This window comes from Pundamilia nyererei, unplaced genomic scaffold (genome assembly GCF_000239375.1).
Source record: "Pundamilia nyererei isolate P.nyererei 1_Seehausen unplaced genomic scaffold, PunNye1.0 scaffold00219, whole genome shotgun sequence".
Classification (NCBI taxonomy): domain Eukaryota; kingdom Metazoa; phylum Chordata; class Actinopteri; order Cichliformes; family Cichlidae; genus Pundamilia; species Pundamilia nyererei.
In genome coordinates this window covers 716,028-728,737 of record NW_005187620.1, presented here as the reverse complement: position 1 = coordinate 728,737, position 12,710 = coordinate 716,028, and the positions used below count along the sequence as shown (strand labels likewise).

General features: G+C 39.6%; 1 protein-coding gene across 2 annotated transcripts in view; it reads right to left on the bottom strand.

The window, feature by feature from the left end:
• ttc3 (tetratricopeptide repeat domain 3) overlaps window positions 1-12,710 on the bottom strand; it is a 30,944-nt gene that overhangs the window by 5,970 nt on the left and 12,264 nt on the right. For both annotated transcript variants that reach the window (XM_005748326.1, XM_005748327.1), the window contains 29 exons: window positions 11,754-11,943; window positions 11,546-11,570; window positions 11,404-11,467; window positions 10,652-10,676; window positions 9,744-9,804; window positions 9,504-9,591; window positions 9,276-9,428; window positions 8,356-8,436; window positions 8,034-8,143; window positions 7,811-7,937; window positions 7,612-7,734; window positions 7,419-7,520; window positions 7,217-7,309; window positions 7,060-7,124; window positions 6,162-6,292; window positions 5,718-6,038; window positions 5,323-5,598; window positions 5,199-5,242; window positions 3,989-4,045; window positions 3,819-3,898; window positions 3,582-3,737; window positions 2,890-3,487; window positions 2,716-2,784; window positions 2,104-2,247; window positions 1,876-2,015; window positions 1,709-1,777; window positions 1,526-1,622; window positions 1,216-1,319; window positions 549-633 (listed from right to left, as the gene is read on the bottom strand). In XM_005748326.1, the coding sequence (XP_005748383.1) occupies window positions 549-633; window positions 1,216-1,319; window positions 1,526-1,622; window positions 1,709-1,777; window positions 1,876-2,015; window positions 2,104-2,247; window positions 2,716-2,784; window positions 2,890-3,487; window positions 3,582-3,737; window positions 3,819-3,898; window positions 3,989-4,045; window positions 5,199-5,242; window positions 5,323-5,598; window positions 5,718-6,038; window positions 6,162-6,292; window positions 7,060-7,124; window positions 7,217-7,309; window positions 7,419-7,520; window positions 7,612-7,734; window positions 7,811-7,937; window positions 8,034-8,143; window positions 8,356-8,436; window positions 9,276-9,428; window positions 9,504-9,591; window positions 9,744-9,804; window positions 10,652-10,676; window positions 11,404-11,467; window positions 11,546-11,570; window positions 11,754-11,943 (3,678 nt within the window). The remainder of the gene's footprint in view (window positions 1-548; window positions 634-1,215; window positions 1,320-1,525; window positions 1,623-1,708; window positions 1,778-1,875; window positions 2,016-2,103; window positions 2,248-2,715; window positions 2,785-2,889; window positions 3,488-3,581; window positions 3,738-3,818; window positions 3,899-3,988; window positions 4,046-5,198; window positions 5,243-5,322; window positions 5,599-5,717; window positions 6,039-6,161; window positions 6,293-7,059; window positions 7,125-7,216; window positions 7,310-7,418; window positions 7,521-7,611; window positions 7,735-7,810; window positions 7,938-8,033; window positions 8,144-8,355; window positions 8,437-9,275; window positions 9,429-9,503; window positions 9,592-9,743; window positions 9,805-10,651; window positions 10,677-11,403; window positions 11,468-11,545; window positions 11,571-11,753; window positions 11,944-12,710) is intronic.

Below are 12,710 nucleotides of genomic sequence, written 5' to 3'. Positions count from 1 at the left end.
CCCACCACTAACACATGACCCTACGCTGTGTTCACTGCATCGTTCCATGTTTGGCACTGATCACCACCTGCACTCATGTATATATCTATCTACTTAGCACTTTTAATTCTTATTTTTATTTTCATGTCTATTTAAGCGTAATTTATGACAGTATGTTTGCACTTGTAAACCTGCTCAACATTTGGCAATAAAACCCTTTCTGATTCTGATTCTTTTAAAGACAGACTGACTGTGCGTGGTTTTATTTTATCAGGCTGTTCTGGAGTGTCATAAGGTGTGGGATGTCATACGGTGATCTCTCCACACAGGTAAAATATAAGCTGCTGCGTTAAATTCAGTCCACCCATAGAGGTGATGGGCAGGACTGAAGACCTCTCAAGCAATGACAGCTAAACATTTGATGGAGACATTTTTCTAAATGACTGTATGAGGCCTGAGTTTAGTATCGCAGTTATATGCAAAATCTTTGTCGAGTCCTGCTGCTTATGAAGCTGCCCGATCTTACACCTGCGCCACAAACATACGTCTGATCTGAAGGGTTCTTGTACCTCAGCAGTGGAGATTCTCTTTTCCACTTCTTTGATCTGGTCTCTGCAGCTGTTTCTCGCTGCTTCCAGGTCTTGATTTGGGAATCTGCAAAGAAGTCAGATATCACACATAAGCCTGAAAACATCTGAGCTATATCCGGTCCATTCCAACATCAACACCGGCCACTGGGAATATTCACATTCCCAAAGCACCAAGACCTTAATAAGATTCAGCTCATCGAGGCAGAGCCAACCGCTCTCCACTGGCTCAGTAAAATGACGGTGTAGGAGTGCATACCAGGCCGGCATGCAGTCTGGTCTTATGGCACCAGACATAGCCCTACCTCACTCCAGTGCTTTAAAGAAAATCCATTTAGTTTGAACAGGAACAAATTCCCATCCTTTTTAACTCACATCACTGCTGCGAAAAGCTTCATAAAGAAATTTTAAAAAGAAATTTTCATCTGGTGCATGCAAAAAATAAAAGAGTGCTGCAGACTTAATTTATTTTTGCAAACACTGGACCTTTAAACACAATATAGTATAGTCCCTTTTGTTACTTTACTTAATTACATGCATTGTTTGACTGAGCAGGTTTTACTCAGTGTCTTGCTACAGATTACTTTTGGTACTTTAAAAACAGCAAAAGCACTTCAACGTTTCGAGGCCAACTCTTTCCTGCTCTTACCTGTGTAGTGCTTCATCCAGTTTGTTCAGCAAAGCCTTGGCGTCTGCCAGCTCTTTGTAGAGGCCGTGCAAGCTCTGATCCCGACTGCTCTCCATTAGCGACAGCTGGTGAAGTAACACAAGCGGAGGATGGGTCGTCATTATTTCAAGTCAGTTTTTGAGTCAACAACGTGCCCCCAAAAAAAACCTCTACCAGCAATAAATAATACATTAAAATAAACATTTCTTGTTGCTAAAAGAGAGCTGTGAGGGACTTGAAAAACATCAACATATATAGTCAGAAATAAGATGTATCAAAGTGTAGGCAATACCAGAGCTGTGTGAGACCTCCTGGTGGCCGAGCTAATCAAGGCTTTACATCGTTTGATCTCATCCTCCAGACTCATCTTTTCAGCTGCTAACTGATTACTGGAGGGAAAAAAAGGTGAGAGAGAATCTTAAAAAAAAAAGAAGAAAAAGAAACTTTCACTTTAAGTTTCATTGTCCTGTCTTACCTTAGCTCCAAGAAATCATTCAGCTTGGCTTCATAGCTGGTTTTCTTCTCCTGGATGCTTTGGGCAAGTCTACAAATAAAAAGACCACAAAATTGAGAAAATTTAGAGATTAATGTAAGAGCAGCCACGACACAGAGAATGATTTAAGATAAGATTTAAAGTCTTACCTCCCTTGTTGCTCCAACAGCTCTTCTATCTCCTGCTTTAGGGACCTCAGTGCTTCCTGATTGGCTTTCTTCTCCTTCTGGTCCTTCTTCACCTCATCCTCTAGCTTCTGCTGGAACAGCGTCAGCTCCTTATTGGTTACCTTGATGAGAGAGAAATTATTAATTAAAATACAGACACGTTAAGTTTCAGCTAATGACATTTGTAAATGTCAAATGTATTGAAATTACTTGAATATTGGCTGTGATCTTCTGCACTTCCTCCTGTAGTAAAACGACGTCTTCTCTCTCGCCTACATTTACTTTGTCATTTGTCATTTTCTTGATCTGCTGCTCCAGCGACCTGTTGCTCTTCTCTTGCTTGTTGATGTCACCCTGGAGAAAATATGAACAGTAAACGACAACTTACTGTAAATACTGAAGTAACACTAGTAAATGTTCATATTTTACATTGAATCCATGCAAGTACAGTGACTTATAGTCTCTCTCAGTGCGAGACTGGAACAGATGTTAAGCACTTATAATTTGTGCAGTAGATAAGACTACTACTACTATTATTTTTATTAATTATATTTACTCACAGTATAATTATTTATTTCTTTGTTTTCTGTAACAACTGTCTTGTTTTCTAGTGTACTTACCTTTAAATATTTGTCTATTATTATTTATAAATATACCTCAAAATTACATTTAATTACAGGGGATTTACGCTCTTAGTCTTAGCCATATTGTAAAGTGTTACTGAATATTTTAAGCTTCAGTAAATAAAACTCCACTAACAAAATACTTGCTATGAATCACATTGCTGGAGGCTTTCCTCTTATGGGAAAAACTGTGACTGACCTGGGATTTCTCAAAGCCCTCATGAAGCTCCGTATTCACCGCTACACTCCTCATGGCCTCCTGGCATGTCTGAGGCCACAGCAAACACAGCATTTCAGACAGACACATAGCAGTGTGTATTTATGTACATATTCCACTTAGTTAATTAAAAGAAACAAACGTGTTGGTGTTGACCTGCACTGCTGCATGGCTTGCATGGCTCAAAAAGATCTCATTGGTTGTCACCGATGTCCCCAAAGTTGCATTAGTTTCCCAAACTCCACGGTTAAACTCAGAGGGATCAAGATACAGATCCTCGTAGCCATTGGGTGAAAAGTTATTGTCTGGCTCCTGATCATCACCGTTACTCCAAGCAAAGTAGGACCCAATCACTGGCTGGTATAGGGGCTGAAAACCAGATGCATAAGGATTTGGGAGCACTGTATAGCCTTCAGTCTGTGCAGATGAATAGTCATGCATATAGCTTGTGAAACTAGTTTCATCGCCTGTATACAAAACAGGAGATTCAGAGTTATCGTCCAGATCAGCTATTTCGTCCAGATCGTCCAGGCTGGCTCCACGTTCAGCCTGCTGCAGGGACACTGCATGCTTCGCCAGGCCAATACACCTCCCGATCTTTATGAAGCGAAGGGAGTCCAGGAGAAACGGCTCGAAGCCCCCAGCTGCTTCGATCTTTCGCTTAGCCTCAGAAGGGAAATTTTCAAGTTCACCCACCAGCAGAGGGTCTTCAGCTACCAGGGGACCATGTTCGTCCAAGATCTGAGCAAAGTAGCTGTAGGGGGACAGACAGTCCAAATATTACTCGCACTTATATATGCTCACATAAGAAAGCGTAAATGTAACCTCTTTAATGTGTTTGCACTTACTCATACAAACTCTCTTTTGTTGAGTCAGGGTTGTTGTCCAAAATATGTTTATAGTGACTTCTGTGTCTCCTGCTGTCATACTGATCCTCAAATTCCGCCACTTGGTCTCGAAGGTGGCTCGGCACAGTGAACGAATCGAGCGTGTCAAGGAATGATCTGTAGACAGAAAGCTTGATTGTTACCAACAAGTTTCAGCTAAAACAGTCTCTGCATGTCCATGAAGACAAAGGAACTTACAAAGAATCATCTTCAAAAAACTCTTGGTCCCACTCATCCCTTGGATTAACACTTCTCATCCCAGACAAAACAATAACACCCTGAGAGGAAAACAAGGAAGAAACATTTTAGTGTGACGCCGCATAAATTAATTCCTCTTACATGCAACAACTAATATTGCAACCTCTGACCTTTGGCTCTTTCTGTTTCTTTTTCCGGCCTCGACTCTTAGCTTTGATAGGAGAATTCTGAAGGAAGAACAAGTGTGATGAGCATAAAACTAAAGCTCCAGTTTGGTGTTGTCTACTCCATGTTTGTTACTGAGAAAAATCAGTTCACTTTAAAAGGAATAGTTTGACATTTGAGGAAATTACTTGTGTGGACAAACCAAGTTGAAGGTTTCAGCCAAGACTTCCAATATAGTGCTGTATTTACCTCTTTAAATGCAGCATTTACCTATGACCAGGTAAATACTTAATTGTACTACTACAAATGTGCTCCCAATTCAATTCAATTTTATTTATACAAAGCCGAATGATAACAACAGCCGCCTCGAGGCACTTTATATTGTAAGATAAAGACCCTACAATAACAGAGAGAAAACCCCAAAAATGAGCAACCACTTGGCAATAGGGAAAAGGAAAAACTCCCTTTTAATAGGAAGAAACCTCTGGCAGAATCACGCTCAGGGAGGGGCAGCCATCTGCCATGTACAACTGGAGGTAAGGGAAGGGAGACGGGACAAAAGGAACGTTGTGGCAGCCATTACTCAACCGTGCCTCCAATTGAGTGTGTGTGATAGTTAGAAAGCACTCAAAGGTTTAGAAAAGAAAAAGTTTATATTAATGTGTGCATGAATGGGTAGATGAGGCTTATGGTGAAAAGTCCTTGTGTGCTCATTTTGAGAATCCACAACTAATCCCTGCTCTAAATCATCTATGGTGATAGTACTAAGTAAAGACCTCCTTAATATCGGTCACACACACACACACACACACACACACACACACACACACACACACACTATAAGCACGGGAGTCCCATCTGCTGTTTAAACCTTCAGTTTGGGAGGGGTAACCAATCAGAATGGTTCAAAGGGGAGGAGCTCAAATGTACTGTTTTAGGCAGAGGATAAACAGGCCTTTTGTCCCATTTACCCTCCCCTCAACTCCAACCGGTTATGGCAAATGTTTGCCCCTCCCTGAGCCTAGTACTGCCAGAGGTTTCTTCCTGCTAAAAAGGAGTTTTTCCTTCCCACTCTCACCAAGTGCTTGTTCAAAACACCCTAAAATATAGTTTTAGTACTTTCCTCACCACCAGTGTATTTCTGAAAACGTCAAACTAATCCTTTAAGTTTATAGACCTGCAGCCAGATATATTTTAGATTTCCAAAAACCTTACATTTTGACTTTCATCTGACTTTTTTAAGACCGAACAATGCCCATCTGAAAAACAAACAAAATAAAATCATGAGGTAAAATGAAGGCTCTCCCAATCAAAAGTTAGTTGAGCTCAAAATACTCACCCAACATATCAAAATATTCATCCAGAATAGTGTGGCAGGAGACATACTCATCCCTATGCTCGTCCATAGTCCAGATAAAGAGCCTCATGTCATGTGGCGGGGCCTGTTTAAGGTATTCAGTCACAGTTAAGCCAATGCTTGAAAATAACTCCGGGCTCGTGCCCAACTTCTCTATAATCATATCCTGCAAAGGTCCAAATTTTAGCAGAAGAGACAAGTCCAGTTGCTCCAAGCGTCCTGCGTAGCGTTCAATGAAGCTCTGGGCAGCATTCAGACCTGCAGAAGAAACAATAATCCATTTAACAGTATGAATACCTTAAAAAGCCACTTGTAATGCAACAGAAACTCTTCTGACACGTATTTCAGAGTATCAGATTAAGTGGATAAACACCAACCTCCGTCATTGAGCCGGTGCGCCCAATTGCTGAGTTTGGGATTTATGTTCACACAGCTACTGAGCTCCTGGATAAATACACGAGCCCAAACTCGGTTGTTCCTCTCCAGCAGCAGCTCAGCAACTTGTCCTAAAGTCTCTAGCTGCTCCTGCTGCCAGTTCAGCATCCTTCCAGCTAGCTGGTTCCCCCTAGCAAAGTCCAGCTCCAACCAGGGTTTCAGACTGCTGAAGAGAACAGAAATATGGAGGCCATTCTCCCCCCTCAGAAGCTCCACATTCTGGTTGATCTGCAGAAGAACTCGATCTCTGTACACTAACCAGACTGAAACAAGGGGAACAGACAAAAGGTGAATCAACAAGTGTTTGGGTTGAGAAAAGTCAAAATGTTAAATTCTAACTAAAGGAAACCTTTTTAACAAAATTTTAACAAAGCTACAGGAGGCACCTTTCTGCTGACTCGGAGCTGCCGAGTCTTGCTGCTGTTGCAGAATCTGCTTATCCTCATTATCCTGAAAAGACACTTTATGCTGCTTCCTCCTTAGCTTGTGCTCCTCCTTTGATTTTAACTTCTTCAGACTGAAAAACAGCAAGAAGTAGTACAGATTTTCAGAAAGCAGCTGCACGTGAATGTGAATCATAAAACTACGGTCATGGTTCGATCCCCAGGTTCTGCTTGTTGAAGTATTCTAGGAGAGAGAATCAACTCTGAGTAGTCCCTGATGCATTCACTGGAATTTCATTGTGCGTGTGAACATCAGGCCAAGTGTTAAACACAAAATAATAAAAATACTGGCGACGGCCGGTGTTCACTGAGACTCAAACCTGTCCAAGATTTTTTTTAGTGGACACACCTAACTTGTAACTCCTACACTGAATCACACTTTGTAGCTGAGCCGTTTGAAATAGAAGAGCTCTGCAGATACTGTGACGCAAATTTTAAGAATGTCAGAAAAAAAAAAAAAAAAAAAAAATCAGCACACCGGTCTCGCACGTGACTGAACGAGCATCTTTGGCAGTCATTGCAATTTGGGTGTTTAAAAGCCCTTACTGGTCAGGGAAATCTTTGAGCTTGGCTTTAAGTGAACTCCCTGTACACACAGGACAGGCATGCAGATGAGTCAGCTGCTTGTAGGTGTGAGACGGACACACTGTCACTTTATAAATTCAAGAGGGAGTTACCGGGTCCCTGCTACAGCCAAAACAGCTGCTGACACTAAAGTATAAGCAAGAGTGTGAAATAACCAGAACATCTAGCTGGTAATTATTAGCTAGTAGCTACATAGTTGTTAGTTTTTTCTTAAGTTCACAAACATCCAGAATGAACTCTGTAACTTCAGCCTCACCTTGTACATTTCTGATTCACCTTTGGCTTCTTCACAGTCTGCGGTTTGGGAACTGCAGCTTCAAACTGAAAAGACAGAAGAAATCGAGTCAACAACAACTCTGTGACTCATGACCAGAGTTTCTACGCCACCCCCTCAAAGAGCTTTCGCCTCTCACCTTACACTTCACCACGCCCGTCGGACAAAAGATTGTTATACTACAGATCTGACCGATGCAGTCTGGAGTCAAACAAGCTTCTTGCAGCAAATCCTGCAACACAAAAACAAGTAGGTTTGTTCACAGCTGGAAATTGTAGCTTCATGATAACAAGAAAGCAACAGAATACACAGAAGGATGTTGTAACAAGGTCTAAATTCACCTTTTCACTCTTTTCTGAGAAGGCTGACGCTTTCAGGGTCTTCCAACATGTGACGTGATATTCAACTGTGCAGTCCTCACAGCAGCATATCCGAATGAAGCCCTTCATAAAGTAGAAAAAACATTATGGTTTCTATCTTTTCTATCTTTCTTTCTTTTTTTAAACTGTGAAAAATTGACTGGATGCTGTTTACTTTAAAATCTGGGTCAGTAAAGTAGATTTCAGCTTTCACGGGGCAAAGACATTTGTCAAGGCGACAAATGGCATCAGGAAGGGGAGGAAACTTGCACAACTCTATAGCATCTTCCAGAATTTCCTAAAACGAAAGAAAACATGAGCAATGCTTGATTCACATCACACATTTGTTAAAATATAAAGCACCTGAGGCTCACCTTGAAACAGTCTGGCTGTGTTTCTTTGACAATCTCTTTTGTTAAAGGCCAGGTGAGTTTACCAGGTGTTATTTGATTCTTGACCATCTGCAGGGAATCTAAAAACTGCTCCAGAGCTACTGCAAACCTGCCAGAAGCAGAAGAATCCACACATTGTACAGTTTGAAAATCCAAAAGTCAGAATCAGTGGCAAAACTGCTGTTAACTGATGTTAGTTGTGTACCTGTTCTCCCTGAGATATAACTTGCCAAAGGCGTAGTAAACTAGACACTGAAACGTCCTCTCGTCGTATGATTTGATCTTCTCCAGCAGTTTTTCTGCTCCTGTCAGTTCCTACATATGAACGACAACCACATATGAAGTGAATGCAACAAAGTCCACCTTGTTCCACTTTGCTACTGAAAATATTTCCTGCCTTAACTGCTTTATCTATCAATCAGAACTTCTTTTTGCAACAAGGATGTACGGTGACTTAGCTGTAGTCCCTGGTGCAGAGTGGTGCTTCTGCCAAAAAATAAAATTTGACCACTTTGCTTAAAACTTACCTCTGGCCGGCCGATCTGTATCAGGGCTGACGCATGGCCAAACAGTAACAACAGCTCATCTATTGTTGAAAGTCCAAGTTCCTGAGGAGGAGGAGGAGGAGGAGGAGGAGGAGGAGAAGGAGAAGGAGAAAGGACATTAATCATTCTGTTGAAACTTTAAATCATCTAAAAGAATTAAGATTAAAACCTTTACTTAGTGCTTCAAAAGTAATTGTTTGTACAGCTTAGGGGAGCAGAAACTTAGTTTCTTCCTCACAAGAAGAGTTGAATAATCTCACAGGTTCCTATTGGGTTTTTCTTCTTCTTAAATTGTTTATAATGAAAAGTGAGAGGAAGCATGGTAGAAGAGGAAGGAAGTGACTCGCCAGAATAGGCTCCCTGCTCTAAATCAGCAATTAACCCCAGTGAACAACTCACTGGGGCAAGATCTAAGAACCTCGACCTAATTTCAAACAGAAACTTTTCATTTTTAATCCCAATTTTAAATAAAAAAAATAAAATAAGATAAACATTTATTATCCTCAATTTACATCTTACGCCAGATCTTTTAATTTTTCTGACTTTTACAAAGACAAAAATATTTCTCAAAGTTTTCTGCAAGATTTTATTTACTGCCATCCTTTTTTTCTTTTTTAAAATCTTGCACTTTGACGGACTTTGGTCTGTATGTGCGTATGAAGAGTGCTATGTACATAAAGACAAATAATCCAGTTAAGTTTCGTTTCAGTGTTATGTCATCATCTCTAGAAAGGATCAGTGTAGTGTGAGAAATGTGGAAAAAACAAAAATTTGTGCGCAACACTGCAAATCTGCAGACAAACTAAAACTATTGACACATTTTTTTGTATTTGGAGTTCATTGGGATTCATACTTTAGCCTTTAGCATACTTTAGTTTAGCCACAGTAAGAACTAATATTACCTTGGTTGTTACAGTTTCCAGTAAGGTCAGTGCCCTGCTGAAGGCCTGCTCTGCGTTGCGGGTACGGAGGTCAGCCATTGCAGTGTGAGCATCTTCCACCAGAGATCTGAACTCTTTCAATCTGTCGGCTTTACCGTCAACCACTACCTGGCTCTGAACAGAGGATGGCCACTTTATGTAACGGTACTGCTGATGACTTTGAAGCAGTGCTAAATGTGAGAAACTTACCTGTTTTCCAGGATGACTAGTTTTGCTCTTTGATTTCTTCTTTGCTGTGGCGTTGGACTCTCCCTTTTCACTCTTTGAAAGCGGCTCACTTCAGAACACAAAAGTTTTAAATTATGCTTAAACATTTCCCCTGCTGAAGTTGTTTTTCTGTGCTTGACAGTACTGTCCAATGGAGCCAAAGGTTGTGGTAGAAAAGTGAGACAGTTTTTATGGGTTATTAATAGTAGTGTTTTCACCAACCTTTTAGATGGTTTAAGGTCTTTACTTTTGCTGTTCTTCTGTGGAGTCCTTTCAGTTTTTCCTTGGGAGAGAATATCAGACTTTAAAGTGGACCTTTTCTGCTTTTTCCAAATTTCCTATCTTACACACACAAACTCTTACAAAGTTCATATTAAACATACAAAATTCTAACTAAGGCCATCAGTGTTTATACAGGTAATCTCTGTGAGTCCCAGAGCTCAGTGCCTCAGACTGCTTTAAACTGACAGGGACAGAAAGGGAGTCAACAGGTTTGTTTCAGCCAGAATATGGACCGAGTGGCTGCAGCAAGGCCCAGTTTATGTTAAATAAGGAATATATTCAATTGTTACTCAAGTTAAGGCTTATTTTGTTTTTTGTTCTTCTTAGGGGGAGGCAAGTTTTCCCTTTGTTTTCCTCTTTTGATTGCGTTTTTTTTTGGGCGGTTGGTTACCGGCACCAGGAGGGGTTTTACTTTTTTTCCGGTTTTCAAACCTTTTTTAAAAGTGACCAAACGGTCCTGTAACTTTCTTCACTTTTCTCCAAGTTTTTTTTAAAAGCCAAGTTGAGCCAGCTGCCCTTGAACACCATCAAAAAGGCCTCAATTTCTGATTGTGAGTGCTGTCAGGAGTTAATCAACAGTCTGTCAGAATCACAGCTGATGGGTTTCACTGATTTGAACAACAAATATCTGAATTCACAGCAACTCAAATTTGATTCTATTCATGTCATCAACTGCAAATAAGCCTAAATTTGTATCACTTCATGGTCATCATACATATTCATGTCATGTGGCAATTTAGCAATACACTTCAAAATAAGCCTCAGAGCCTCAAAGGGTTAGTTTTCCATACTGGAAAGTGCAACTATATGATGAAAGATAAAAACCAAACGGATGAAAACACACTCACTTGTCTGCTTGTCCATGTTTACTACCTGTTAACACACAAATAAAATATCAACTCTAAAATTAAGCAACAAAACATGAGTCATACTTTTAAAATGTGACAAAACTAAAGCTGCAAATTTTCATCATCTGAATGTTCTTTTAAAACCACCACAATTAAAATTTAAATAGATACCAAAGAACATCTATAGCTGAAGATCATGAGACCATAGTTATCAATACATATACATTTACAAATATGCATAAAAAGGAATTAATAATCAATCGTAGAATTAAAAAAAAGAAAGAAACAAAACACTGAAATAAGAAACTGAAACAAAAACCAAAATCAAAGTCAACTTAAATGTAAACGCTTAAAACAAAAACTTAATTGAAAGACAAAAAAACAAATAAACATTACAAATACTGTTACTCATTTTCTTTCTTGCCACTTCCATTTTTCTTTCACATATAAGCTCTTCTGTATTAAAAATATCAATATTTTGACATTTCCCCTTTTATCTTAGACAAACAGACTGAAAACTAAAGTTTATGATTACAAAATACAAAAAAGAACCTGAATTAAGGTTTTGTTGAGCATTTTTGATTGAAAACTGGATTATCAGAATTACTATTAATCGTTTATCAATTAAACCACTCTATTAAAGATTTAATTCACTTAATATTTCGACAAAAATACTTAAAAATCTTATCCTTACCTAACAAACTAATTTATTATTCTGCTTTACTGACAACCTCAAATGATGCGTTACAAACCTTTGGGGACGTGCTGGCAGCTGGATGACTCTTATGAGATGGTGTCACGAGGCCGAGTCTTAAACTGTGAAGAAAAAATAAAACTGCATGAAATAAGAATTTTACTAGTGGTTATTACCAAATGCACAAAGCACATACATACCTTTGACCTTGCTCTAGTGGTCCAGCTGAAATCAGAGAACAGAAATATCAGTTTGAATTTGGAGGGATATGACAGATTATTTTTTACTAAAACCAATAACAGGATCTTAATTGGAAGGTAAAAAGTGGAAACATTCAACAACAAAACAAAAAAAAGAAATAACCCTTTACCATTAGCCACTGTAAGAAGACAGGGTTTTTAAGTTTACCTGAGACATATCCTCGAGGTGGGCCTGGATGAGCCATTGGATGTGTCGTTGTGTATTTGCAGAACTGCGTTTCCAGATCTTTGACTCCCTCGTGGTCATCTTTACAGAGCATCTGGGCAAACTTATTTGCTTTGATTGCCATTTCATAGTGTCCCAAGGAGAACAAGGCCTCACAGTAACGGTAGTGACCCTGTACAAAAACAAGAAAGATGATTTCTTCATCACAGCAGCTGTTTGCTCACACAGTTCACATAATAATGCTCAGTGTTGCTGTTCAGGTAAGGTACTGTACACTAAAGCCAAACACAAAGTTACAAGCATGGTGGGTGGCAGTTTAATGCTCTAGGGCTGTTTTGCTGGTACATTGCACAAAGTGGATGGAATAATGAAGACGGATGACTACTTCTAAATTCTTCCACTTCACCTCAAATCAGCAGCTAGATGTTTGAAACTTGGACACAGCTGGGTGTTCCAGCAGGACAATGTTTTGGAATGGATAAAGCAGGCTAACATTAAGCTTCTGGGAATGGCCTTCCCAAAGCCTCAACCTCATCTCCATTGAAAATGTTTGGACTATTCTTAAAAGCCGGTACTGTGCCAGGAAACCAACCAATCTAAATGAACTCTACCAAGAGAGGTGGTTAAATACGAATTGTAGAATAAGGAGGGGATGTTTTTCTCATTATCATTCATTATTTTAATATGGCATTATTAGTTCATCAGAAGTATATAACCAGCTTTGCATTAAACATAAATTGAAGTTTTTGACCTTACATTATCCTTTGCATTACAGTGATGGTGATAACTTTAGTTTGATCTTTTCCTTACAGGTACCAGAATAATAACATGATTTTCCATTGCAGATGTAACCATGATCATTCCATACACATTGCAGTTCGTTGCTTATTCTAGAGTTGTGCTCAAGTTAATTAAAGGTTAAAAGCTACAGCCAGCGCG